Source organism: Maylandia zebra, linkage group LG11 (assembly GCF_041146795.1).
Source record: "Maylandia zebra isolate NMK-2024a linkage group LG11, Mzebra_GT3a, whole genome shotgun sequence".
NCBI classification, from domain to species: Eukaryota; Metazoa; Chordata; class Actinopteri; order Cichliformes; family Cichlidae; genus Maylandia; species Maylandia zebra.
This window is the reverse complement of record NC_135177.1, coordinates 23884854-23911904: the sequence shown is the minus strand read 5'-3', so window position 1 is coordinate 23911904 and position 27051 is coordinate 23884854. Positions and strand designations below refer to the sequence as shown.

General features: G+C 39.6%; 2 protein-coding genes across 5 annotated transcripts; one reads left to right on the top strand and one right to left on the bottom strand.

Moving 5' to 3' along the window:
* Positions 1-292: 292 nt before the first annotated feature.
* On the bottom strand, positions 293-11202 carry m6pr (mannose-6-phosphate receptor (cation dependent)). 2 transcript variants are annotated; one of them, XM_076890059.1, is made up of 7 exons: positions 11065-11202; positions 4229-4401; positions 3901-4064; positions 3617-3726; positions 3105-3253; positions 2893-3019; positions 293-2781 (listed from the first exon to the last, which is right to left on the bottom strand). In XM_076890059.1, the coding sequence occupies exons 2-7, from the start codon at positions 4366-4368 to the stop codon at positions 2659-2661; spliced, it is 813 nt and encodes a 270-aa protein (XP_076746174.1). In that variant the 5' UTR covers positions 4369-4401; positions 11065-11202; the 3' UTR covers positions 293-2658. The 2 variants fall into 2 exon arrangements, with proteins under 2 accessions (XP_076746174.1, XP_004550810.1); XM_004550753.5 differs by lacking the exon at positions 11065-11202 and adding an exon at positions 5827-6180.
* Positions 11203-11263: 61 nt separating this feature from the next.
* arhgef5 (Rho guanine nucleotide exchange factor (GEF) 5) lies at positions 11264-25314 on the top strand. 3 transcript variants are annotated; one of them, XM_012919065.5, is made up of 16 exons: positions 11269-11700; positions 12245-12761; positions 14178-15600; positions 16376-16421; positions 17166-17215; positions 17883-18244; positions 19095-19255; positions 19588-19740; positions 22331-22460; positions 22554-22628; positions 22773-22862; positions 23023-23165; positions 23362-23505; positions 23595-23665; positions 24419-24523; positions 24621-25314. In XM_012919065.5, the coding sequence occupies exons 2-16, from the start codon at positions 12267-12269 to the stop codon at positions 24761-24763; spliced, it is 3591 nt and encodes a 1196-aa protein (XP_012774519.3). In that variant the 5' UTR covers positions 11269-11700; positions 12245-12266; the 3' UTR covers positions 24764-25314. The 3 variants fall into 3 exon arrangements, with proteins under 3 accessions (XP_004551153.4, XP_012774518.3, XP_012774519.3); XM_004551096.6 differs by having other exon boundaries at positions 11264-11700; positions 12245-15600; XM_012919064.5 differs by having other exon boundaries at positions 11268-11700; positions 12245-14943.
* Positions 25315-27051: the final 1737 nt, after the last annotated feature.

The window sequence follows — 27051 nt, the reverse complement described above, 5'->3', positions numbered from 1 at the left end:
AAGCCTGGAGGACTATTCCTGAAGGCTACTTAAAAATTACAAGAAAGCTGCTAAAAGATGTGTGCTCAAGAATAAACATTGGTCATGTCTGAGCCTCTTTCTCCATGTTAGTTAACAACAGTTTATCACTATAAGCGCTTAATTGCACCTAATTTAATACAAGGTTTATGACTATTCTAGTTTATGAATGCATTTGTTTATATAATCCATTATTTCTAATATAACCTAATTTATTCCATCAAATCCTAAAAGATGAGTGCACATAGGTTTATGGAGTTATCACAGCATAAACTAGTTTTATCATTTCTTTTTAATAGAATCAGAAAAAAAAAACAAAGATTTGTGACTTGTGTCAACTTTTAGCCAAACATAACATTAATCATATGAAACCTCAGACCAGTGAACTAAGCAAAGAAAATTCAGTGTTAACACAAAAGCGAAAAAGACCAAATATCAGTGCTCACAGTGAATACAAGTAGTAACTCAATGATAATTAATAGAAAAATAACACTCATGTCCTGTTCAAAAAAAAAAAGCCTGGTTCAGTCCTTAGCAGCACTGATGTTTAGGTTTATGTAAAAATATTATAAATCCCAAGTTTAAAAGTGTAACATTTTTACAACTAGAGTACTGAAAATGAAGTACCCTCATTGCTGCCGTATGTATCTCCTACTGCAGCCTGAACATGAGTCTATAGTAGTAAGGTGGGTACATGTAGCACTGTTTCTGCGCTTTGGGTCAATTTCACCACATCAAGAAGCAGGTCAGCGTTTAAGCACTATAATGTTCATTATTAAACTGTTTTGTGATTATTAAAATGTAAATATTCCTTTATATTTGATTATTTCATGAAAAAGCACAGAAGACAATTTCTGAATAAGTATAAATAGCAGAATTCAGATATAATTGCCTTCAAATTCTCATCACATTTAAATGACAAAAGATACATTAAGTGAATTTAATTTTGAATTTTAGTTGGATGCTTTGCTCCTCACCACAAATTTCGTTGGTATTGCGTCAGCACCACTGACCTCTGACAAAAATTAAACCGTGGAGCTCAGATTTCAGTCAAGCAGCCGACCTTCTGACTGGGATCTTAGCGCTAAGCTTCTCTGCAACATGTGAGAAAGGACGACGCCCAGCTAAAAATCAAATTCAGTTCAACTTTGGTTTGTTTGCACTGATTTCTAAATGTGTGGTAAGGCTGTAAGTACAGTCCCTGTACTTAAACATTTACATTCACATGTTACAAACCTGACTTTTTAACCTAAACAATAACTGTTTAAACTGCACACACATTTATTTGTATGCCTGTGAACATTAAGCAAGCTCAACCCAAATAAACACAGAGGGGTGTACTATGAAGCCAGATTAATGGGTTAGCGAGGTATGTTGGGCTTTCATTCACTCTCTTTTTAGCATCTTAACTACTGTCATACACGTAGCCTGGTCCTGCGCAGCCTTTCGGTTTGTAATTGAACTGAAAAGCCACATTTTCACTGATTCTCTTATTTACAGTAAGCTTTAGCTGCAATACAGATTCTCTGCTGTAGGAATGTCATTTATCCAGAATATAAAACCTGTTGAGACACTTCTAAAACAGCACTGCAGATTCTAACTGGAATATTCAATTTTTCTTTTATAAATGTCTTTATTTTTGGTCCTAATCTGCTAGAATTTCACCTACTGGAACAAAGTTTAGAACTGTTACACCAAGAATTCTGAATGAATAAAAGTAATTTATCTTACAAGTGACGACAAACTGAAGTGATGCTTTCTTTAGGCTGTGGGAGTGTGTTAAAGTTTAAGAGCTGTAATTTGTCACATTAGAAATCAACAGCAGAGGTGAAATAAATATATTATGAGGTAAACTATTTCATTTACTGATAAGTGTGCGTGTAATGATCGTGACTTCTTTTTTACTCTCGTTTCCTTTGCAGCTGCAGTGTTGCATGTTATTTATAGATCTGTATCACCTGATTAGACGGAGCTCAAATGATCGATTTTGTAAAGTCAAAGAGTTAAATGACGCATCTAAAACTGCACAGAGCATGAAGCAGAAAGCCTGAGTTAATGAAGAAAACTGATAACCACCATTGTAACCCTTATCTCTTATCGGGGCTTCTAGGCTTTTATCAAGCCAGCTAACACAACCCCACCAATTATATTGAATTTGCTTTTCAGTACACCCCTCTGCTCGTGACAAACCAACAACATCTGAGAAAAAAAATAAAGCATTCGTTTAGCAGAAAAGAACTGTACACAATGTGGCATTTAGCTGACACAAGATAGAAATATGATTCTTCAAATTCTCCCTTTTCTGCCAGATTTTCACAGAAGAGTCTTTATTGTGAAATAGCTTTCTTGAAGGAATCACTCATTTGTCTGACATCAAACAACTGTTTGAAACGTACGGTGTAAAAAGTGTGGACATGATCATCAGCCCTATGAGTAACATGCCCTCCTGTGTGACAGGGAGATGAAAGATTTTTTTGCCCTAGGCACAAGTCTGGAATAAACACAGAATTAGCAAGTACTGACGTAATTCACTCACAACCCCCCCACAAGAAAACAGACTTGTGTCTACAAGCAGCCTGATAAGCTGTAACCGATTAAACTGCATCACACGGTGAAGATTTTAGTCCCAACATACTAAGGTCACATAGGCAGCAACTGGTCATCTCTCTCCTCTGGCTCTTCCTGTAAATTGTCTGTAGCCTCTCCCCTGTAAGCTGGCGATTCCTCTCGCTTGCGCGACCGGCACACAAAGTCACATCCATCCTGTAAGCACAGCGAAGAAAAAAACAAAAACAATTGTCCTTATTTATTTATTTTTATTTCATCAGACTCTGACCTTTCACTGACGGTGTTCATCAATTAGATTTAGCTTACCGCTGCCAGGTTTCCAAACTCCACCCAAAAAGCATAATTGGGGAATTGCTCCACCCCTTTAGCTCCAACGATCACCCGCTGGTAGAGGAAACCTCCAACAAGGTAAACAGCCAGAAGAGAGAAACCACTGAAATGTGAGAGGTTATGATTATTGATCATCTGTAATATCACAAGCTCTCACATTCATTAAATTAACAGATGACTTTACATACATGATGAGAATAATGGAGCCAGTGCTGATAATGGAGCCAGTGCTGAGCTTGGACTCAATTACAGGACACACTGAACTGGTGTCCAACTCAAACAGATAGAAACAGTTTTCCTCCTTTTCCCTCTCCTCCAGACCCACCTCCAGCTTACTCTGGGAGAGAGAGTGAAACACAGGTGTATACAAAGTGTCTTTGTGCAACTTTCTAAACATGCAACATGTGTATAACATGTTTTTATTTCAATAACTCTACTGTTTAATACAAATAGGCTCATTCTGTGTTCCACTGTATTAAACGTCTTCGTCACTCTACTGTAAATATCCTTGCTTGGTTTCAGGTGTCTGGAAAGCCTTGAGCTTCACGGAAACATTATTCAGAGCGTCCTCATGGATCAAATTTCATTTTCACAGACCTGATGCAACATGCCGCCACGGCTGCAGCTGACTGCTTTTTGTTTCTGTTTTTTTCCTCAAACTCAAATCTGCTCGGCTAGAAGCTTTGCACAATTCTTTTACCACTTTTACATTCCTGTCGCAAGAGATCATAATGATGGCTTTCCTTTCTTCCTTATTGCAGTGTGCATCGTATTTTTCACCATTTGTGTAGATCAGCATCACCCAGTCACCTGAAAGGACACGTTTGATAAGATTTAGATTTCTACTCCTCAGAGTTGGCCTCAGGCTATGATGCAATTATGAATTATTTATCAGTTTCCAATACAGTTAAGATTCACGCACATGCCCTTACGGTCATGTCTGAACTAATAAGAGAATGTTTTTCGGATTTTGCATAGTCTTACTTCCTCCAATGGCCTGTGTATGCGTGTATTTGCCAATCACTGTTGTCTTCTGTGTTTTCTTGTCCACTTGAATAACCCCAGCATTGGGAGCACCCCCTGCATCCCCACATAACTGGAACACATATGTGTAGCTCTCGTTCGAAGCCTTGTCCTCAGCTGTAAAGCTGTCAAAAAAGAACAAATCCCAGAGAAAATTTAAATAAACATGGCCCATATAGATTCTTCCTTTAACATAAAATTATATTATTAAACACAACAGGGATTCCAAAAACATCTCATCTCCTAACAAGCACTGAATACGCTGGTACACAAGTGACTCATTCCTTACTTCTTTCCTACGAGCGGCTCTAGTCGCTCCAGAACTTTCTGCTGTAATGGACTGTGAGATAACAGTTTGCAGTCTTTGGTGCTCTTCACACTATACACCCCACTCACAGAGAGGACCAGATGAAATGCCATGATCCACATGAGGAACGAGATTCCTCTGCAGCTACTGAACACCTGGAACAGATGTTAGATGATAAAGAAAAAACAATCAAAATGGGCAATTCTCAATTGTGATTGCTTGCTATTTGTTTCATGTTAGTAGGATTACGTTTATTGTGAGACCATACAAACTGTCTAATGCAAGACTGTTTCATACCATTTACATTACAGTAATATAAACGGTGGCATTATTGAAATACTTGCGGTCAACAATACAAAGGCAGTGGAGATGAGCATCAGGGGTAATTTGTAACTGAAGGATAGTAGCAAGATTGAACGGGAAGGCTTACATGATTATAGTGAGATGGTAAAGGAGACAGTGGGTCTAAAATAGCAGGCACACAGGAGGTAGCAGAGCTGAAGATGCTAAGATCTTCAGTCAGAGTGATCAGAAGGGACAGGATTAGAAATGAGTACATCCGAGGGACGGCGGACGTAGAGCGGTCTAGAAAGATAGTTTGAGAGACAAGGTTGTGATGTGCAGAGGAGGGATTTTAGATTCATATGGAGCTGCCAGCCAGGAGAAAAGAGGAAAATCACAGGGTAGATTCATGCATGTCGTGAAGGAGGACATGCATGTGACAGAAGATAAAGGTAGCTTAAGCTGAAAGCAGATGTGCTGTGGCGACCTCTAAAGGGAGCAACCAAATAAGAAGCAGAAACAACTGCAGTGTGGTAGCTATCCCTTTAAGAGCTGAAACAGTTATTGGGTAATGTCATAGTCATATGACAGAAAACTAGAAAAAGAAATATATTTAAAAAATTGAAAAACAAATATTTACTCATTTAATTTGAATATTCATCATCTGTTATATTCAGCTGAATTCTTTTGGGTTTTAAGACTGCTATCTAGAAAAAAATCTAAATATTTAGCAGCACTTTTTTTGATAATCGTCTGACACTTCAAAACACAATGAACCTCTTATGTTAGTTTAATGTGTACATTAAAATGAATCTGTGGCAGTTCTCATGCTTTTGACACCTTGTTACAGGTTGCAGGTTTTTGCATTAACACAAAGTACCTCAGTTATCAGGTACTTACATTTAATGCATTATTCCACAAACCGTTTGCGTTTTTTAACACCACAGTTCATAAAAATAGGTAAAACAAGGGAATACTCAAAGCTTCAGTGGTTAAACTTTGAATATGAAGCACCTTTCACATGCTTCCTGAACAAAGAGAGGGGAGTAAAGAGACGCCCACTTTCCTATTCATTTAAAAATTTAAAGACATAAAACATAGCACTAAACTAAAAGACAATAACGATATAGGAAATTCAGTTGTGAAAGGCGATGTTTGCAAGTCTTTCCTGAAAAGAAAGTATGCATCCAAAATGTCTGCTTCTATTTGCACGAGGCAATAAGTTTTACTGATGAGAAAACAGTCCGTTTATAATTTCTCTGACAAAGATGCTGCTTTGGCCTGGATTGCACACCTACCTTCATGATTTCCGTCACGGCGAATCAGCGGGGAAATCTTCTTTGTGAGAAATCTAACAGTTTATCATACAAGCTGACAGTTTAAACAGTTGCTCTGAGCTTCCTCACGCTAACGTCGCTTCCTGGTTGACTCAATTAGCAACTAGTCGACTCTTTAGATATGCGCATAAAACAAACTTCATCTGCGCGGAGTCTGTTTTATATTATTATTTTTAATCAACGTTTTCCGCCCTTTTAATTCTGCCCTGAAGAGATAACACGCTTTCCATTCAACTGTGCCCAAGAGGCTAACAGGCTAGAGATAGCGGTGAAGGAGTGCGGAAGTGAAACCAAACAGAGCAACACGCGCATGTGACAGTCCAAATGAAACTCAGCCAATGAAAGGCGGCTGAGGCCACGCACACCCGCGTCAGCTGACAGGGGAGCAAGCGTCACAGAAAGGTTTACTAAGTCACAGCGTCACCATTCATGGTATTTCTATGTCAGGCAAAAAAAATTAATACATACAATAATAAATAAAATAAATACGTAAGTAAATAAACAAGATAAACAAAAAAATGAATAATAAATACATAATACATATAAATACAATAAAATAAATGCATAACTAATACATAAAATAAAACTAAAATAAATAAAATAAAGTAAGCAAATGAATAAATGCGCTTGATGGTATAATGTGGAGTTTTGTGTGCGCTGCTAAACAGAATTAAACAACTATTATTCAAACAAATGTATCTAACTAAAACCTGTAAATTTAATTGATCACTGATATAAATAGCAAATATTATCTTTATAACTACATAGTGGAAATTCTTGTTTGTTCAAACAATGTCACATGTGACATTGTTTGGAGTTATTTCTATGATTTAGATCCAAAAAACATATTTTGGTAAAGAAATCATAATTAAAGAAAATTACTTAATTTTAATAATAATATGTCATAATACACAATACTGTCTTGTGCTTCATTTACCTGACAATCTAATAAGATGAATTTATGTAAATACATGTTTTTCAAATTTGCTAAATGTAGTAAAAATTACATTAAAATCAACATTGCTTTAATTTAAAATGAGCTAAAAAAATTTTTTGACTAAGTATAAAAAATAATTTCAGTTTCAGTATTTAGTCAGGTGGTGAAGGTTTTCACTGTGACTCAGACTCTACATGATTGCCAGTCAGCTGCCGACAATAAGTATTTTAATTTGTATGGTATTACTTCCCTATCATGATCATTAAAAAGACTAAAACACTGAAATGAATCAAAATTAAGAAAACATTTCCGAACAATAAAAATAATTCACCTTCTTGATTGGAAAACAAAACTACTTTCTGGGGAGTGAGCATGCATAAATGGAATTAAAACAACTTTGTCTATCTAAAAAGGGTGTTATGGGCTTGGCACATGGTATCATACCTGATGAATATTGCAATGAAGTTGGATGAAAATATCAGTTCCTCGCCTGCAAAATTTTGGTTACTATAGACATCTGCTGCTGGAAATCAGACATCCAAATATTTATAGTTCAAGCAAGCCATCATTCTGTGTTAGCCTGAGCTACATTCCTGAGAATTCATATTCAGAGACATGAATATGTCAGATATTTACCCCAAAAGTTTTTAAGGACCTAGCTCAAGACATTTATCCCAGATGCCTTGATTCTGATGTTTTAGACATTCTTTCAGCTCTGTTTGAAAAAGAGATCAATAAAAGGATTGAACATCAAGAAAATTCATCAGAAAACTTGTATCTGGTATCTCATTGTTTTAATTACCCAGGGATTGTGACTATAGGTGCACCTCCCAAGAAAAGTAACTACATGTCAGATTAGCACAGTCTACAGATGTTGTCATTGGCCTGTTCGGCACGTTCCTCCTGTCGATTTCCCAGTAATGAACATGGCTGCATTGTAACACTGAACAAACCCAAAAACCTATGCAACAGTGTACTAGAAGTTTGAGGCCACTCTGGTAAAAAAAACAATCATAAAACCTCACACCACCTGTCAACCTCAGTGGTTGAGCGATGATGATTTGGGTTTATTTTGCAGCCATAGAACCTGAGCACCTTGCAGTCACTGAGTCGACGAGGAACTCCTTTGTATACCAAAGCATTCTTGAGCCAAGTACAAGGGCAGCTGTTCAAAAGCTTAGTCTTAGCCAGAACTGCGTCATACAACAGGGCAATGATCCCAGTTCTGAAAAAGAAATTAATCAAGGTGTTGCAATGGTCCAGTCAATAGATCTGTCTGACCTTAATAGAGCTGTGCAAGAAATGCCTGCAAACCTCAATGAACCGAAGCACCATTGTAAAGTTGTGGCAAAATTTCTGTGCAACTAAATGATAGACTCATAAAGTCATACAGAAAAGAATTATTTTAAGTTATTGACACCAAAGGTGCTTCTACAAGCGACTGAATCATGGGGTGTAGTTTCTCACAAGCTGCTTTTGCATTTTGTTAAATAAGGATGGGGGAATATGTCATATGTTGCTGTTAATGTCAGGTTGTATTTAGAGAATTTGAGAACATGCTAACGAACAGGTAATTTTTAATATGTTGTGATAAGTAAAACCTTAGAGCTGAAAGAGAGTGTACTTTCACTTTCACATGTCAGAATGTTTACTTGTGGATGACTGGTAGACCAACAACACAGATTTCCATTTCAAGATGGCATAACTGAGGTTACTGAAATATAATCATTACTCAGTGTTTTGAAAGGCAGATTAACCCCCACACTACTCTAGCGTAAACTAAACAATAGCCTCTAAAATTACCATGAACTTGAAATTCATTTAGTAACAGTGGTCAAGTATGGACTTGCTCAGCTTTCGTACAATGTATATACACACACACACACACACACACACACACACACACACACACACACACACACACACACACACACACACACACACACACACCTTGATCACTGTTTCACTTCCCTCAGTATTTTTAGATTGATCTCTGACTGTGTGTTTGAGAATCTATGGCCCTCAGTGTCTGTTGCATTCTGCTGGATTTCACTAAAAGGTAATAAGCTGCACTCGCTATGCTTGAGACCAGTAAGTGTGCTATAAGAGCTCTTTCATTCCTGCATGCTCTGATTAGCTCAGCTACATCAGGCTCTTTGACTTCATTTACATTGTACGTACCGTCTTTTTTATACCATTTTCAGAAATATCAGAAAGTTGACTCTGTTCATCTGGATGTAGCATTTTCAGATCAACAGAATCAACTTTCTGGGATTTCCTTGCCTGAATGATTGAGCATTTATCGAGATCCTTTTTTAAAATGTCATTTTTAGCTCATCTGGTTGAAACACTTGTTGAGATGTTCGCGAGGCGGCCCTTCACAGTTGCTACTCTTCCTGCAGTATTGGTAAGATTTTAGTTAACCTTTCACACAATATATCACCTAATGGACTTGCATCTAAATTAAGGTCAAGAGCGTATCAATTGTTTTATGAATACGTTTCCACTTTCATAAAAATCACTACTTCTCTTAGATTATTGGTCAGATTTTAGTGACATGAGATTAATGCATCTCGGATATGACTGTTTTTGAGGGTCTTTGAGTTTTCAGTGGATTTTAATCCTCATTAGCTTGTGCAATGCAGCCAATCCCCGACAAGGAATCCTATAATTTGCTTTCTGTACTTCTCACATTATAGCAACCTTTGAATAGTGATGGACCATGAGCTGGATGGACTAGTCTTTCCATTCAGGTTTTTTGCTTTAAAGAACTCTGTCTTACTATTTGGTTTGTTCATTCTCTGTTGTATCAGCCACCCTGAACTACTGATAGAAGGCAGGATGAATCCATGCCTTCATGTTGTTTACAGCATGTTGAATGTCACAGTAGAAATTGAGAGTCGTCAGACTAGGAAACATTTCTCCAAGCTTATGTTGTCCCAACGGGAATTTACCCGTTCTTAGCTGACAGGAGTGGCACTCGGTGTGGTCTTCAGCTATTTTAGTCCATCTCTTTATCATTATAAGTGGTTATTTGAGTTACTGTCGTCCCTAGCTGTCTGACCATTCTCCTCTGACACCAATATTTTCACCCAGAGAAGTGTCGCTCTGTGGATTTTTTCTCTTTCTGAGACCATTCTCTGTAAACTCTAAAGATGTTGGTGTGCGAAAATCCCAGTAGACCAGCAGCTTCTGAAATATTCAGACCAGCTTGTCTGGTCCTAACAACCATCCAACATTCAAAGTCATTTAAATCACCCATCTTCCTCATTCTGATGCTCAGTTTGAACTTCAGGTTGTCAGCATTTCTACATGCCTAAATGCAATGAAATCCTGTAGTTCACTGGTGAGACGCTGAGTAGGCATGCCTAATATAATAGGTAGTGCACAAATCTGTTTATAAGATTGGGGAAAGCTGCAATCAGCTGAGACTGAAGAAGTCACTTGGATAAGTGACAAAACGTTTCTCCCACTGAAAATGCTACGTCCAGATGAACAGAATCTACTTTTGGACATAAATCTGACAGTGATAAAATCTTCTCAAACGACAGAGTGCTGAACAAGTCATTTAAACAAGGTGTGGCCATGTATATAAAATCATCTGACAGATTTTAAAGTAAACGGATTTCCTTGTTATAAAGTAAATGGGAAAGGCAAAGTGTAAGAAACACCTTTCAGCTTTAAGTAAAATGCAGTAAAGTTGACTCATGGGGTGTAGTTACTTCTTGGAAGTTGGATCTGTTGCAGTTAGCCAGGTGTGTGTGTGTGTGTGTGTGTGTGTGTGTGTGTAGCAGACAGTATTTTTGTTTTTAAAAAACGTGGTGTTGTGCAAATTCGGTTAGCAAGTGTATAAAATCTGAGCGCAGCTGAAAGTGCAACAAAGTTGTGAAACAGGGCAGTGTGACAGTAATCATGTGGGTTTCTATTTAACAATGCTAATGAGAGTGAGTCACAGCATTTCAGAGCTTTCATGTCAGGCTTTCTCAGTAGTTAATAACCATAGTAAAGTTGTCATTGTTATACAAATCACTCACATATCACCCCTCCCTTAGTTTCCCCCTCTGTGTTTGCTTCATCTCTCTCTCTTTTTAAATCATAAGGAACAGTTGGTGTTTCTCCCTCCCTGCTGCCTCCCTCTGTACAACCTCTCCAGGGAACGCAGGCAAGTTTTACTAGGCCTCTGTTTGCTTTGCTCCAAAGAAGTTAGTATTTTCAAACCTACTTTCTTCCTCCCCTCCCCCACTCTCCTTCAGCGCCCTTACCTGGCTGTGTGTGTCCGTGTGTGTGTGTAGCGCAGACACACCCGACTACCGCATATCAACCAATCACTGATCCAAGAGAGGCGCTCCAAGGAGGTGTGCTTCCTGTACTTCGTGTGAGACAGGAATGGTGCAGGAGTGCGTAGAGAGTTGTGTATTGTGTGATTTGTTTTGGGTTTTTTTTTTTTTTTTTTTTCGGGGGGTCCACAGAGGCGATCTCATCGGCGGAACACGGGAGTGAAGGAGTGAAGCCGTGGACGCACTCGGTTCGAGTTTTGCTTGATTTATGAGAGGTCTCCCTGTTCAGCGACTGCGAGGACAAGACTGGGAGAAAAAGGAGGGCAAAGATAAGTGTCAATCTGTTGAGACTTGTTTGGGAATTTGAGCGAAGACGGGAGGTGGGGGAGAGGCAGCAAAGACATTTTAGGCGTAAACATTAACTTCTCACCAGAGGAAAAGCCAGAGGAGATTTAAAGCTGAATGTATGTATTCTTTAAAAAAGGAGAACTTTTTCTTGGGTCAATCTGATAATGTGAACGCAAGGAGGGAATTTTCTGTGTTGTGCAATCCCATGTTTTTGAGCTGAGCTGGGGAGGAGGAGGAGGAGGAGACCAGATCTTCACCGGATACAACATTCAGGTGAGTTGTTTATTATTATTATTATTATTATTATTATTATTTTAGATGGATTAAAAACACCACGCTGTAAATTGCTTCTGCTTTGAAGACAGATTTAGATCTGGTTAAGCTGCGAGATGTGGTTTGCATGCTACATGCCGTGCCTATGTGTCACTGGGCCTTGCTTTCTCGAAGGCTGCTTTTGGTATGCTGTTCTTTGCAGGTCTCTAATGCATTCTTAAATACTGTAAAAGGGTGTCCCTTTCTTCCACTGACTTGCTTCTTGATTTCCTGTTGTTAAAAAAAGATCTTGTCATTGATTTTTGTTTAAAGTGCAAAACTTGTTAAAAATGCAGACAGAAAACGCACAGATTATTGTCCAAGTTATAACATTTTAGAGGCTGTGGCTCTCCAGATGATTGATATGTCACTAATAGTCATTCAAATTTTTATTAAGCTTTATACTTTACTTAATTTGGTCAATATCGTAGTCATTTATCTGACATATTGGTTTGAATCTTAATGCAATGCAATTTCGAGACTGACACTGACTGCTCTTTTCTAGGTTCTCCAATAACAATGGTACTATGGGGACCAAAAGGCCCAGTTGGACCCTCTTTGACACTTTAACAAAAACAAGCAGGTCTGACCACAAGCTTCAGCCAGGTGGAAAAATCCCCCTGGATTCAAGTCCCAGACCAGCAATGACTGGTTGGTTTAAGCGAGAGCTAGAACGCACGACAAAGAAAGGTGACACATTTCCCAGAATGAAAAAAGGTCTTACAAGTCCTGATAGAAGATTGTGCACTGAGATGGATGAAGAAAGAGGGGAAAGGAGGTGTAATGACAGGCCCCCCAAAAAAGCAGAGACTGATGTCTGGGGCCAAGAAAGAGAGAGGACATTCCAGGTTGAGAAGGAAAGATATGAGGGTAGACGCAGAGAAAAGGATGAGGGGAAACCCACTGGAAGAGGATACATAGAAGATGAGAAGTTACGCCAGAGGGGACGATATCAGGAGTTGTCTGATATTAGGTTTCAAGACGGCAGAAGAGAGGTGGATGAATCTTGGGATAGAAGAATGGTAAGAATGGGTTCCCCACACAGAAGAAAGGAGAGAGAGAACTATGCAGACAGAAAGGAGAATGAGAATGCAAGAAGAAGAGAGAAAAGGAGAGACATCAGGAGTGAAGGTGATGATGATGAGAGAAGGCCGAGGAGGGAAAGAGGGAGGGACAGAGAGAGGGAGGAGCTGATACTTCAATACAGCAGAAGTGAGGGGGACTACATGGGCAAAATGGCAAATGACAGAGATCGAGAAATGCAGCGATATAGAGACAGAAACAGAGACAAAGAAAGAAGGAAAGAAACTGACAGGCAGGACAAGGAAGGTGGGAGAGACTTAAAGGAAGATAGAAGAGACAGAAGAGAGTACGAGCCTGAGAGAGACAGGAAAAAGAGGGGAAAAGAAGCTGGTACTAGAATAGTTGATGCAACAGGCAGGAGCAGTCGATCACCGAAGGAGTGGGCTCCCGGTCCGCCAGCACGAGATCACAGCAGTGGAGAGTGGAGCAGTGATCCTGACAATGAGAAGAGACACAGAATATACAGGGACAGGTATGAAGAACGGGAATCAAGGAGAGACAGCAGTTTTGAAAAGAAAAGAGAGAGAGAAACATGGAGGGATCAAGACAGAACTGCTGATAAAAGTCAAAGGCAAATAAGAAATGAGAGACAAGAGAGCGATAAAGGAGAAAAGACTGGCAATATGCCAGAGCAGAGAAGGATGTGGTTAGAGCCACAGAGGGGCAAGAATAGCACAGACAAATTTGTAGACAGCAACAGGCACACAGAGCGGAAAGAGCTACGGGGAGAAGGAGAGATGAGTATGTACTCCCAGACGGAGAGAGGAAGAGATGGGCGACCAGTAAAAGAGGAACCAGATTGTGAAAGAAGGCAGGGGGGGAGAAGTGAGTACAGGGAAGACGCACAGAGGGAACAGGAGGGAGTCGGTGCAGATCAGGAGAGTGTGGGGGAAATCAGGAGAGGGAAGGAACATATGTCTGACAATGATGCAGGGGTTGAGGAAAGCTGGCAAAAGGATGAACAAGGAGACAACGTCGTAGACGACAGAGAGGATGAGAATGGGAGCAATAACTGGCCACCCTCTGAGAGTGAAGGAGGAAGTGAGGCAGGGTGGAAGAAAGAGAGAAATGAAATGCCATCCACAGAGGATGGCTTCGTGACCGTGTCAAGTGGAGGAGAGGACAGTGAAGAAGGGTTTAGGGACTGTCAGGAATTCCAGGAAGGTGGAACCCAGGCACCTGCTGGCTTCCAGGGGTTTGTGGGAGATCAGAAGAGGGAGGAAGGACGGACAGTGGGGGAGGTGGAAACAGCTGACGGGGAGGATCAGGGGGAGGAGAAGCAGCCAAAGTACGTCTTCTGTGTGGTTGGGCAAACTCTTCCCCGATCAAAACCCAGCAATATTTTACCATTGCAGGTTGATCAGATTGGAGGAGTGGAAAGAAGCGACACGAATTTAGAAACTCACCATGAGTTGGTTGATGACATCACTCAGCAGCCTCAGAAAGACTTGCTTCAGAGATCATGTAGAAATGATGAGCACCCAATGATAAACAACTGGGACACAGGAAGTGAGCATAAAGTTCAGAGGGAGGAGAGGCTCTCCACAGAAGAAGCAACTGAAAGCAAAATCCACTCCAGAGCGCCTTCAGCGGTTCATAATTTAAAATATAGAAAGGAAATGAGACGTAAAGTGAAACAGTCATATTCTGAAATGGGAAGAAAGGACTCAAAAACTGAGAGACTTCTCCAGGAATGGAGAGAGAAAACTAAAGAGCCAACAGACAAAAAAGAGATGCAAACTCCAATTTCTCAATCAGCGATAGATCAACTGCAGCCCATCTTGGATCAGATAAACACTACAGGAATGAGTCCAGAGGAGGTGGAAGCTATTCGGATCAGACTGAGTGGGACATGGAGCGTGTCTGAGGAGCCCAAGCGGCATTCCCAAGCCCCCCACCTTAAATGGGCTAAAAATGTGGTCCGTGAGATCCTGGGACATTCAGAGGAAGAACCAAGCACAGAGGCCCAGGAAGATCAACCAGCTGCCAACCAGACTGAGACCAGCAACGCCAAGCCACAAGAGGAAGTTGCAGAAGAAACAAGGGAGGTACCTGCGATTAAGCTGAGTATGGAAGAAGATGACTTAGAGCCAGAGCTGGAAGAGCTGTTCGATGCGAGAGGTATGGGGCAGAGCCAAGCCCACATGCATGCTGACCAGTTCACGGCTATGCATGTTGTAACGCATACACACACTCATGCTGACACGGCGCTAGAATCAGAAAGGAAGGAAGATTGCAGCATGGACAAAACAACTTTAGAGCCTTCTGGTGAAGTTCAGTTAGGAAAGTCAGACATAAAGGTGACAGTCAGTGAAACTGAAGACGATGAGGTTAATTTGAAAGAAAGCGAAAAAGAAAAACTCAGAGAGAAGGAAGCGGAGATGTATTTAAGTGCGAACAACACCCTTTACAAGCCTAACAGCTGCCCTATTCTTTATCATGACTGCGAGTCTGAGCTCCTGTGCCCCTCTAGTGAGGGTGAGAGCCAGGGGGTGGACTATGGAAGGGATGAAAGTGAAGAAGAAAGACAAGGAAGGGAGCCTGAAGATAGGGTTAATGCAGTGGACGTGATAGTACCAGAACTGACTGAGGTGAATTGCGTAGAGGCAGAAGGGCAAGTAGGGAATCTGGAGAGCTCCTACAGTTCTCAGAAACTGGGTTCCAAAGTGCCGTCTCGAAGAAAGGGAGTCCATAAAACAACTCAAAGAAGAAATGTAGACGTGGAAGAAGATGAAGGTGTTGGAAGGGATCGCAGAACCAGAGTATTTTATGCAACAGGTAAAGAAAGAAGGTTGAGGATGGAAACATTGTGGCTGTCTTCTCAGTTCAGTCCTAATGTTTCCAGGAAAGCTGCATAGTTACCTCACCTCCCTCCTTTTTACTCATTTTTTTTAAAACAAAAAAAACGTCTTTCCTCTTTCAAATCAAATGGCAACGCATGAAATTTTAATCATTTAATCAATGACATTTCAAGATAGACTGACCTCAGAGGAAACTAGATTTAAACGTCTCAGGATTTACTCATGCACCAAATGATGCTTCACGACTGTGTTGGTTTATTTATTTTTTTAAAATGAATTTTACTTAATAGTCATCTTGTCATTTCCACTTACTTGAAGCCTTTACTTTTATTTTTGCTCCTTTTTTTTTTTTTTTTTTTTTTAAATAATTGTTTTAAATTTAATTTAATTTATTTTGAATCAGTCACGGGGACCTCAGATCATAGGCAGACTTCATTATCATTACCCCGATCTGAGCACAAAACGCTACCTTCATTGGAAACTACGTCAATGTTGAGTATACAGGTAGTGGGAGGAGATAAGAGTAGGTGGAGATGGACAAACTCCTGCCCCGGGAAAACCCAGAGCAGGAGTTAAAAAGTCACAGTTGAGCCACAAGAAAGACACAAGAAATAAGCTTTGGACACACTAATCTCTTCAGTTATTTATCAAGCTTACTAAATTAACCAGCTTATTTATTTAAATTATTGCCTATTTAAATGCAACTATGTTGCTGTACAATGTGTCAACAAATGGATACTTTTATATTGCAGATGATGAGGATGATCGGAGCAAAAGCTTGAGCGAAATGGGGCTGAGGTGAGAATAACTGTCACATATACTGTGTGTGCGTGTGTGCGTGCGTGTGTGCGTGTGTGTGTGTGTGTGTGTACAGATGCACATATATATGCTCTTTTTTTTTTTTTTTTTTTCTTTTTTTTTAAACATTTGATGTACCTGATATTAAGAACAGTCTTGTCTTAACTTGTCTTAACTGTGTTGTTTGAGTTTGGGAGTGCTTAACAAATTTATTAGACAGCTTGTGTTTAAAACTAAAAAGGGTATATTGTTATTTATTAGGGCAAATAACAAATTTGAACTGGCACTCTGCAGTTCTCTGAAAATTCAGAATAGCTATCAATTAATTCATATCAATTAAGTAATCAAGCATATATAATCATTTTTCTGTTAATGAATGTAATTAAATTACTAATTTGGCATCTCAAAGAATAATAATATGCTTTACTGTGCTGTTTTTTTTTTCTGCTTTTGTGTAAAACAGTAAATTTGAACATTGGTGGAAAGCCACAATAATTCGTTTTAGTATTAAAAATATAATTTTGATTAAAAGGTTTGGATATTACAGAAGCATTAAAAAAGGATTTGGGCAAATGCTGTTAGGGCGGCTGTGGTGGTCTAATAAATTTGTTAAGTACTGTACATATTTCAGTGAAAGGTCACTCGTAATGTAAATTAATAAAAGAGAAATGCCTATAATTTACTCATTAATGCAAATAGGTCATGTCACATTTCTTATATTTAATTTCCTTCCTGTCGCTGTAGGAATCTTTTGGGCACAATCGAAAGACAGAAAAGTAATTCAAGGTTCTACAGTGAGTATCTCTGCTCTACCTGTCTTTTTTGCTTCTTTACCTTTTTAAAGTAGCCCATTATATATACTTTACATACAAGCCGAGCACATCAACTCAGTTCTTACGATGATTCATTGGAAGAAGGCAACAATATGTCGGTAACAAAGTGACAGGTTGTACTCTGCTCTAATTACAGTCGGGAAAAGTGTGATGCAACTTGAGTATTTCCCTCGAATGTGTGTGATTCATTGGCTTATAACTATAAAGGCCATAAACTTCGAGTGCTGTATACTAGTGCCTTGTCACGTTTATAAATGATGACTTAAAAGATCTAAAATGGCAGTGGTCCTTTTGCCTAATGATATTATGAAATGGATATTGGGAGAAATGGGGCAGTAATGTGTCTTTGGCTGCACTGTATATACCGGTGTATTTGAAAGTCACAGGCGTGTTTCTGCAAGCGTTCATATTTTCTAACATGTTGAGAGGAAACAGCTGCTTCTACAACTTTGCCTCCACACACCTACTTGTTGGAATGCAAAGACAAATGCAAACAGCTCCTTATGGGTAGTGCTGTTCCTGTCTGGCCTGTTTTCCTTTGCTCCTTTTAATTTAAAAAAAAATGTCTACCTTATTTTTCTCTCGTGCACTCTTTATTTATTCGTCTCTCTTCCTGCCTCTCACCCAGATGCTGCACAACTCTATCAGCAATACAGTGAGGCAGCCCAGAACTCTGAGATCCTGCGTCAGGCTCGTTCTGAATTCCTCTCTGTGAGTGAGGACCAAACTTCGTCTCCTCTTCCCTCACCTCCTCCTGCCCGCAGAGCTCTTCCTCCCATTCCCCCACAACCACATCCCAAGTCCTTCTCCCACACAGGCTCTTTCCCTATCCAAAGCTTGCATCTCCCTGAATGCCCCAGGGGTGAACGTAGAGCTTCTTCCCCACGTCTGTCAATCTCACAGTCGTCCTCGCTGTGGCGAGATCTGCCGGGGGTCAGGAACAGTGCTGAGCTAGATGAGCTCACAGAGGACCAGAGGCGGCTACAAGAGGTAACTTTGACTTAATCCACATATGAAAGGGTCGGCATTTGATTGCATAAAAATCATCACAAATCATGCATTTTCCTTTAGACTTCACTGGAGCAGGAATATTATGCAAGTAACTTTCCATCAGATGATCAATAGCAGTAATATTATTAGTCATTTTTTCATAGATGGGCTGTCTTAATAGCAGCTGTTTGCATCACAGTTATCTGTGACTTTCCTTACAGACTTCCTCTTAAGCTTCTGAGCTTGATTTAATTGTAAATTTGATATTTATGTGTAAATGTTAAGGATCAGTGTAACAGTCTGTATTTGCATTTCTGGGGAAAAAACTGGCAAAACATTTTTGCGTAGTGGAAATTCAGACTCCTCCAGATACTTAAATGCCGTTTTTAACATTTCTAGACTTACTCATTGTTTCTTTTGAGTTTTTCTTAAGATTGTAGTGATTCGGCTCCTTTTGCTCAATGTTTCATACAAGTGCTCAGATTGCATTTTACGTTGTCAGCTTTTTAAAAACTGTTTATAGGAAGTCACGTGACTTACGTGAATCAGCTTTTCATTATCATTGCATCACACTTATGCCCACTCAAATTGTCTAAATTATTCCTTGTATTATTCCACACTAACCCTCCGGGTTTTCTACGTTTTACTGGCAGATGTGCATCTCTTGCGAGAATATTCAGTTGCATAAACATGTGCATTTTTCCTTGTAAACTCCCAAAGACTTGTTGTGAAATTGTGCTCCTTGGAAATTTCCCAGCCTCTAGCAGACTGACAGCAGTGTGGTTATTAGCTGCAGTTTTTGGGCAGTTGACACATGCTTAACGTTCGCACTTTTGATTTTGGTTTCAAGGTGAGGTTTGAAGTTATTACCTCAGAAGCTTCCTACTGCCGGAGTTTGGAAATTGTCGTTGACCACTTTGTCAAGTCTAAACAGCTGGGGGCACAGCTGACCACTCAGGACAAGAACTGGCTCTTTTCAAGGCTGGTTGATGTTCGTGCCATTAGCCACAGGTCAGAACTATAACTCTGCTATACATTTGCATTTACTTGAAATAGTTGTCTTTACATTTAGATACAGCTATGAGACTAAAGCCTGTCATTTACTGCTTTTTGTTAGATTTAAGATTAAAGCTGTCTGGATCAAATTCATTATTAAAATATGCATTTGCTCAAAAACCTCTTCTTATCAGTTACATGATTGTAGTTACTCATCATAATAAAGGTGTACTAATATATAGTAATAGTTTTGGCATGCATCGATATTCTTGTGCCCATTGTGCTTTGCAGGCACAAAGTTTGAAGTCGTTGGTTTTTTAAAAAAAATGCTGCTTTGTGATTTTTAGTTTTCTGTCAAAACTGGAGGAGCGGGTGGAATCAGATGTCATGCACTTCACCGTCTGCGACATCATTTATCGGCAGTGTCCGCTCTTCAGAAAAGCCTATGTGCCCTACCTCACCAACCAGTCCTATCAGGATGCAACTTATCAGAGACTCATGTAAGCCACTGAATCATGCTGTGTTTCCTCTGTTTGGTTCTAAAATCTTGTATCGATTTATTTTATTTTATTTTTATTTATTCATTTGTGGTGTGTTGGCTCCATCTTTTGGTCCCATTGAAACGAATTTCAAACTTCATTTGTGGTGTGTTGGCTCTCTCTAGTGGTATGCCTAGAGTGGTACGGCCTGTCTACCCTTTCAGGAACCATTGGAATTCTTTAGATTGCGCGAACTATTCATTAGTTAAGGTAATGGAAAGGGTGTATGCTTGGTGGAAAACTCCATATCCCACAATTCATAGTACGCCTCTGCCGAGTCAAACAATGGCGGCCACTACTTTGTTTTTATATTGCTCTTATTACTGTTTCTAGGTCACCAAATAAACTTTTAAGACATTTTCAGGCGAGAATGTTGCTGTGTAAACTTCAAATATCTGCTCGTTTTATCAATACATCCCATATTAGCAACAGTGTTCAGATGTCGTTGGTGCCGCCTGACCGCTAACTCCCTAGCTAGCTAGTGCGGCTTGGCTGACAAGCGACAGCCCGGCCTGGATGCCAGCAAGGGCGGCTCACTCTCTCGTTTCACCCTTTCGTGATGAGTCTGGGTCACAGCTGGACTTATTTTTTGTTTATATGGGCCGTTGATTTATTTATTCAGTGAAATGTGGTGGATCTGCCAGATGTTAACTTCAAATATCTGCTCGTTTTATCAAGACATCCCATATTAGCAAAAGTGCTCTGACGTTCTGCAAAGAGCTAGACAGCTAGCTAGCTAGCCCGGGCTGTCTGACAACGATCCTGGCTAATTAAAGCCAGCGAGAAAACCTCACTCTCTGGATGTCGTTTTCTCTCTCTCACACACACACACACACACACACACAAACACCGGTCTTTCTCGTTGACTCTGTGTCATAGATGGACTTATTTTTCATTTTTATGGGCCGATGATTTATGTATTCATTTTAATAATGGTATAACAGTAGAAGGTGGTGAATTGTCCAGATGCTGGTCAATGTGAAAAAATAACTCAGTTCTTTGGTGGTGGCTAACGCGGAGCTCCAGCAGAGGCCAGCCGTTTTATGAAACAAAGGACAAGCAGAGACCCGAGGGCCGCCGGTCCGAGTGTCAGGTGAACTTAACTTCAGGTGAGAAGTTTTGACCTGGAGTCTATCTGGGTCTGATATAAACCAAGTTTAGGTGTAGTTTAGTTTCGTTGTGCTGACTTTTTACAATCAGTTACAATAACTCGTACTGCGTGCTAGCTAGCATGACAGAGTTTCTATACAGCTGTGTGCGTGCTATGTTACTGATGTTGAACTTTATTTTATTCATAAGGTTAGTTAGTAGAGTTGCCAACCATCCCGTACAAACGGAATCATCCTACATTCAGAGAAAATATTACTGTTTCGTATTGAGCTGAAAAGGAACACAGTTTGGCCCGTACTTCAGCTAGAATGGGGGGGGGAGACACAAAGCTGGATTTATTCTGTCATTACGCTGCACAGCTGCCTCTTGTGCTGTCATTCTATCCCTCTCTCGCCTGTTGTAACTTCAATCATGAACCTGATCAATGATCAGCTGATCGGCTTTTCTCTCGTGTTTGTTTATCGCCCACTTTGCGCCAGAAAGAGGAAACCAACGGATATCGTGCTAAACAACAGCAGCGCGTTTAAGCTTTATCAGCTTTTGTTAGAATTTATTTGATATTAATTTCTAGTATCAGCTGATGTTTGCTGGAGCCACAGCTGTAAAAGCTGCTGGTCATTATGTCGGTTTGGATATCCTAGTGAGAGGGGAAACATGAAGATGAAACCAGGAGATGTCCTTACTGAATCATCAGAGCTGAACAGGTGATGGAGAAACAGGTTTACCTTTTAGGTGACATGAATGAGTTGAAGGGAAGTTATGAACGGTTTCTGAAAGACAAATAACACCAGGATCCTTTTCTACAGCTGACAGCAGGTAACTGTGCAGGAGCGGATCTGGCAAAGTTTTTGCTAGGGGGGCCAGATAGGGCATTAAAAAGGAAAGGGGGGCACAAAGAAATACTTTTCTTTCTTATTCTCATTTAATATCTAGCTTTTATTAAATAATTATCTGAATCTCACAACCAAAGTTTGTATAATAATGCAAAAGATTGGCTGTAGACCATTGTCAATCAATCAGAACGCTGTGTAAAAATAACAAAAAACAGAATAGTGAATGCAAAATTGTGATGTACTTGCAGCCTCGTCCTCTTGTCTCTCTGTATGCTGCGCTGCATATAGGAGAGATCAAAATACAGTTTACTTTGATTTGCGCCTTGACCTGAATTTTAAAAATATTTGGGGAAAAAGCACTATGCTGCAAAAAATGAAAAATAAATATTTGCAAAATATCTGGATAAATATTTATTTTACGTGTTTGATGTGTGTGGCGGGGTGTGGTCTGCAGTGTCGCTGCAGGGGAGGTGGACCCACCTGAGCAGCATCTGCAATCGCGCCTCTCCGGGTTAAAGTCGGACATAAAGTCCGGCATAGGCACACTTAAAATTTCTTCTGAAATTTTCGCTGTCTAGTTATGGTTAAAATTTCTCTTTTCCTTCCAGGAATGAGAATCCAAGGTTTAAAATGATCGTGGAGAAAATAGAGAAGAGTGCTGTTTGTGAGAGACTTCCTCTTCGCTCCTTCCTTGTGCTTCCCTTCCAAAGGATTACAAGACTTAAGTTGCTGGTCCAGGTGTGTATGAAAGCTCTCTGCAGCAGTTTTAGTTGACGTTTGGTCCTTTTTGCTATTTTGTCACCTGAACACATTCATGCTGTTTCTGTCCAGAATATTGTCAAGAGAACAACACGCGGCACGGCGGAGGCAACGCAGGCCATCAAAGCTCTAAAACAACTGGAGAAGGTACAGCGACACACTTTTTTTTTTTTTTTTTTTTTAATTCACTGAATATTTACAAATAATAGCAAAATTACAGTTACTAAAAATAAGCGGAATATCTCAAGACTACTTGTTGTGAAATCAGTGTTTTATTTGTCGCTCTTCTAGATTATTCAACAAGGTAATGACAGCATCTCTCAAATGAAAAGCATCGAGTCTCTGGTTTCTCTCAGTGCTAAGGTGGACTTTGAGTGCAAGGTGGGTAATTAACGACCTTCCAAATGTGTCCAGTATGCTTCTCAACAATCAAAACTACCAAATCTCTGGAGTTAATTTTTCCCCATTTAAATAGTTTGGCATTAACAGTTAATATCTGCTTTATCTTCCTTTTTTTCTTTGTGTATTTTTTCTATTGCAGACTCTTCCTTTGATTAGCCAGTCTCGGAGGATGGTTCGAGAAGGTCCTGTCACTCAGCTGATGGATTTCTCTCTTAAGGAGACAGAGAAAAATGCTTATTTGCACCTCTTCAATGACTACTTGCTGCTTTCACTACCAAAGGAGTAAGAACAATCACGCTGTTTTGTGAATGCACAGTAATCCATCACAAGGCATTAAGCATCTCTCTCATTATCATTTGGTTCATCCTGTTACCCTCATATCTACTGTCTTATGTCGTCACCTCTTCAGTAATCAGTATTTCCTTCCGCTGTCTCATTTCTTCTGTGATTTTTTTTTTTTTTCTCTTGCTGTTTGCAGAGGGGGAAGATTTACGGTAATTGATCACTGTCCAGTATCAGAGCTGCGTGTTGAGAACTGTCGTGTCAAACTTCACTCCCTACAGAAGAATCTGTTCCTGTTGTATATGGCACAAAAATCCCTGCTCCTCAGGACTGATGCACCGTAAGAGATTGGATAGTAGCAGTAGTGTCTGCAGTGTTTACCGCATAATAAAAATTTGTATAAGATGCATCTTATTTGTATTTTTCCAGGAGTGATAAGCTTCGTTGGATATCCGCCCTCTCCAGGCCCCATACTGAAGTAGATTTTTCTAGTGCACAAGGTAAAGTTTTCACCTTGGGTTAGATGTTGCAATTTGTTTAGTTCATGGTTAAATGTGAGTGAAACCCTTGAATTCCCTTTATAGCAGTCAATAAACCCAACAGTGTGTTAAAGATTCTTCTCCGGTTTATATCATCAATAACAATATGAATTTGTACATGACAGTAAATTAAACATCCGGCTAAAGCAAAGCATTTGATGTTTACCAAAAATAGGAACAGAAATTTTTTTTTAAATCAGATTTTTCTTTCACAGCAGTGCTGAGATTTGGAGAGTCTAGCATTCAAAACAGAGGCCTTTAGATGCAACATTGTAGACAATCTTGTATGGGCAAGTGACCTCAGTCTTAAAGGGAGAAAAGACTCTTGTCTGTTGTCTGTAATGTGACGTTCCTGCACCTAATGCATTTTTTCTGGGTGCTCTGCTTTCCTCCCATAATCCAAAAACACGATTGTTGGGTTAATTGGTGACTAACTAATGCTAATGTAACTAATGTAACTACCTATTGCCCAATGTCAGCCGATGCATAGTTGGATGGACTACTGCAAAGGAAAACATTAAATTTGGCCCAAGATTTTGATTCATACAACTGTAGCATGATGATTTGTCTAAACACACATCAGTCCATTCAGTACTGGAGACAGCATCCCACAGTCTCCTGCAAATAACCTAAATATGTAAACAGTGGGAAACTTTAAGACAATAGTGTGTTAACTTCCTTTAACTTTTATCCTTTCCATTTTTCCTCTTGCAGATTTCGAACAGATGCAATGTATCCGAGCTTTTTTTGCTCAACAGCCAGATGAGTTGTCCTTAGAAAAAGCTGATGTCATTCTGGTGCACCAGGAAAGCAGTGATAGTAAGATCATCTCATTACTTTCATTGTCATTCCCAACTAGAAATGCCTACAAGTATTTGAAGAAATCACTTATGTTGGATTCTATCCTTTTTTCCAGACTGGGTAGAAGGGACGAAGCTCTCTGATCGGCAACGTGGATGGGTGCCCAAATCCCATCTGGAAACCATAGCCAGCTCCAGAGTCAAGAGTCATAACCTGTCAGATGCTCTCAAACTGACAGCGGCCACAGCCACAGCCTGACCCGAGAGTGGACACTATAAAGGATCAAACTCAGTTATCTGATTCAGGAACTGCTGGATTAAAGATGATGGACATTCAGTGACATTTCTAGAGGACAATGCAGCAGCTCAAAATGCTATAAGATTGCATCTCAGTGTAGCAGTGGCTCTCATTTGTTTCATGTGTTGAAACAATGTATTCACTTTACTGCATGAAGCAGCAAAGTGAACTGCTGAAGACTGCCAGAAAGGGGGTGTGGGTATTATGGTTTTTATCTGCTATGCACAGTACATTACAAATATTGTGTGTACATCAGTAGATTTGTTTTAAAAAAATATTTTCTTATGGAAATGACTTTTTCCCAAGAAATATTATTCTTGGAATCTGTATTATTTTTTGTGTTGTAATATACGGTTTTTGAAAAATGGGCCCCTGCGTGCAGGAGAGAAATCATGAGATGTATCATAAGAGATCTGCCAGACAATTCCAAGACGTACAACGAGGTTCATAGGTTACATGGGACACATTTCAGTAAACGCAGACTTATGAAATAAAAACATATTTGAACATTGTGTGTGACTTGACAATGAATTGAGGCTGATTTCAAGCTGAACTTTTAAATTTTAAGCTGAACTACATCAGCAGACGGACACAATGCCAGGATTCTGATTTTTAGGTGGGCCACAGTACTTCAGGTTGGGCCTTGTAATTACATAAGTAAATGGTTTTAATACTACATTCATAAATTATTACAAGCAGGCACACCCGGGTTTACAAATTAAGGAAACAATACTCAATCTATCACTCATGTCTTTGTTGTAGACCAATAATTTTCCTGTTGACTTAAACTCTGAGATCCGTATTGCAATAATTCTGTCACATTCAAATGATTATAGCTGATAGACTGGGTGAGCTACATTGAGCAATATCACAGTGGAGAGAGAGCTCAACATACCACAGATTCATAAATGAATGTCAATAGAAACTGCACGTTCTAAATGTTGTCCTACTTTTAATAGAAAATGTAGTTGCTACATTGAGTGACTTCATCCTTACTCTAACACAAATCCAGTTAACACCTGAATTATGCTTATGTGCTTTACCAGTTACCATTCGTTGCAGCCACAAACTGAAAGAATTTTCCTACTGCAAAAAATGTGAAGGCCTGAATAAAAATGCAAGAAAAAAACACATCAGTTAGTCAGAGGTGATCTGTGATCAAAAGCACAGCTGACATTGAATAAAACACAAAGGAAGTGGTTCTCTTTTTTTCATAGTTAAAAACTTAATATTCTAACATTTTTCACCATGTTCGTGTAAAGTATAATGTAGTGTTTAGACTCAATGTAAGCCTTTGTCAGCTGATTCCAATTTATTATTCCTCTCGAACACAAAACATCAGGGGAAAAAAACAGCTTTTTTGAGGAAAGACACAAACCCAAGTGTGTTTGTGTGACACGTAGAGGTCCACAAATTTGGAGTGAGGGTCAAAGCACTACCAGCAAAGACTACGAACATGTTAATGTCTTCAAACAAACTTTAATGCAACAGTTGCTGCTTAAATATGTTTGATTTTGAAACAAGTCAACTTTGATGAAGTGGCACTGTCTCACAATTCAACTACATAGTCATAAAAATCTAAATTCAGTAAACCTTCTCATGACATATAGGTCACTATTACATTTACAACAACACTGAACAGTCAGAGTTCACATTCTCTGACTTGGTCATTTAAAGCTTGTCTCATGTCGTGTTTTGGAGGATGGTGCTGCAGTGTTCTTGTTGGTTCCCAATAATGGGAGAAAACTCAAGATAATGCTGCTGTTATTTGTGGGTTAAGACTAGTTTATGGTGCTGCACCTAAACAAAGACAATTTTGGGAATGTGGCCGACAGGGAAGCTATTGAGACACCGTTATGTCCACTAAAGATTCAGTCTTCTCTATAGAGAGGTTAAAGCCAACAGCTCAAGCATAAACAAGAGTATAGCCCAATTTCCAGTTGAACCACATATTTTTTTTAAACTGCAGACAAGTTTCAACAAAAATCTACTCTATCTAGACTTGCCTGTAAACGTTTGCCCTGCACCAGTGCAGGCATAATGGTGGAGCCTTGAATTACTTCACTTTATGTGCTTAAATTGCTGACCAGTTTTAACATGTTAACTGTTGATGATGTTTTGGAGACATAGCAAGTGGCTGCACCTCTCTTTCTCTCCACGACAGGAAATTGTAAACTAAAATTAGGACTCCAATAGGAATACTAGGAATCTGAATATTTGTCCTCTGACAACAAATATTACGCAATTGT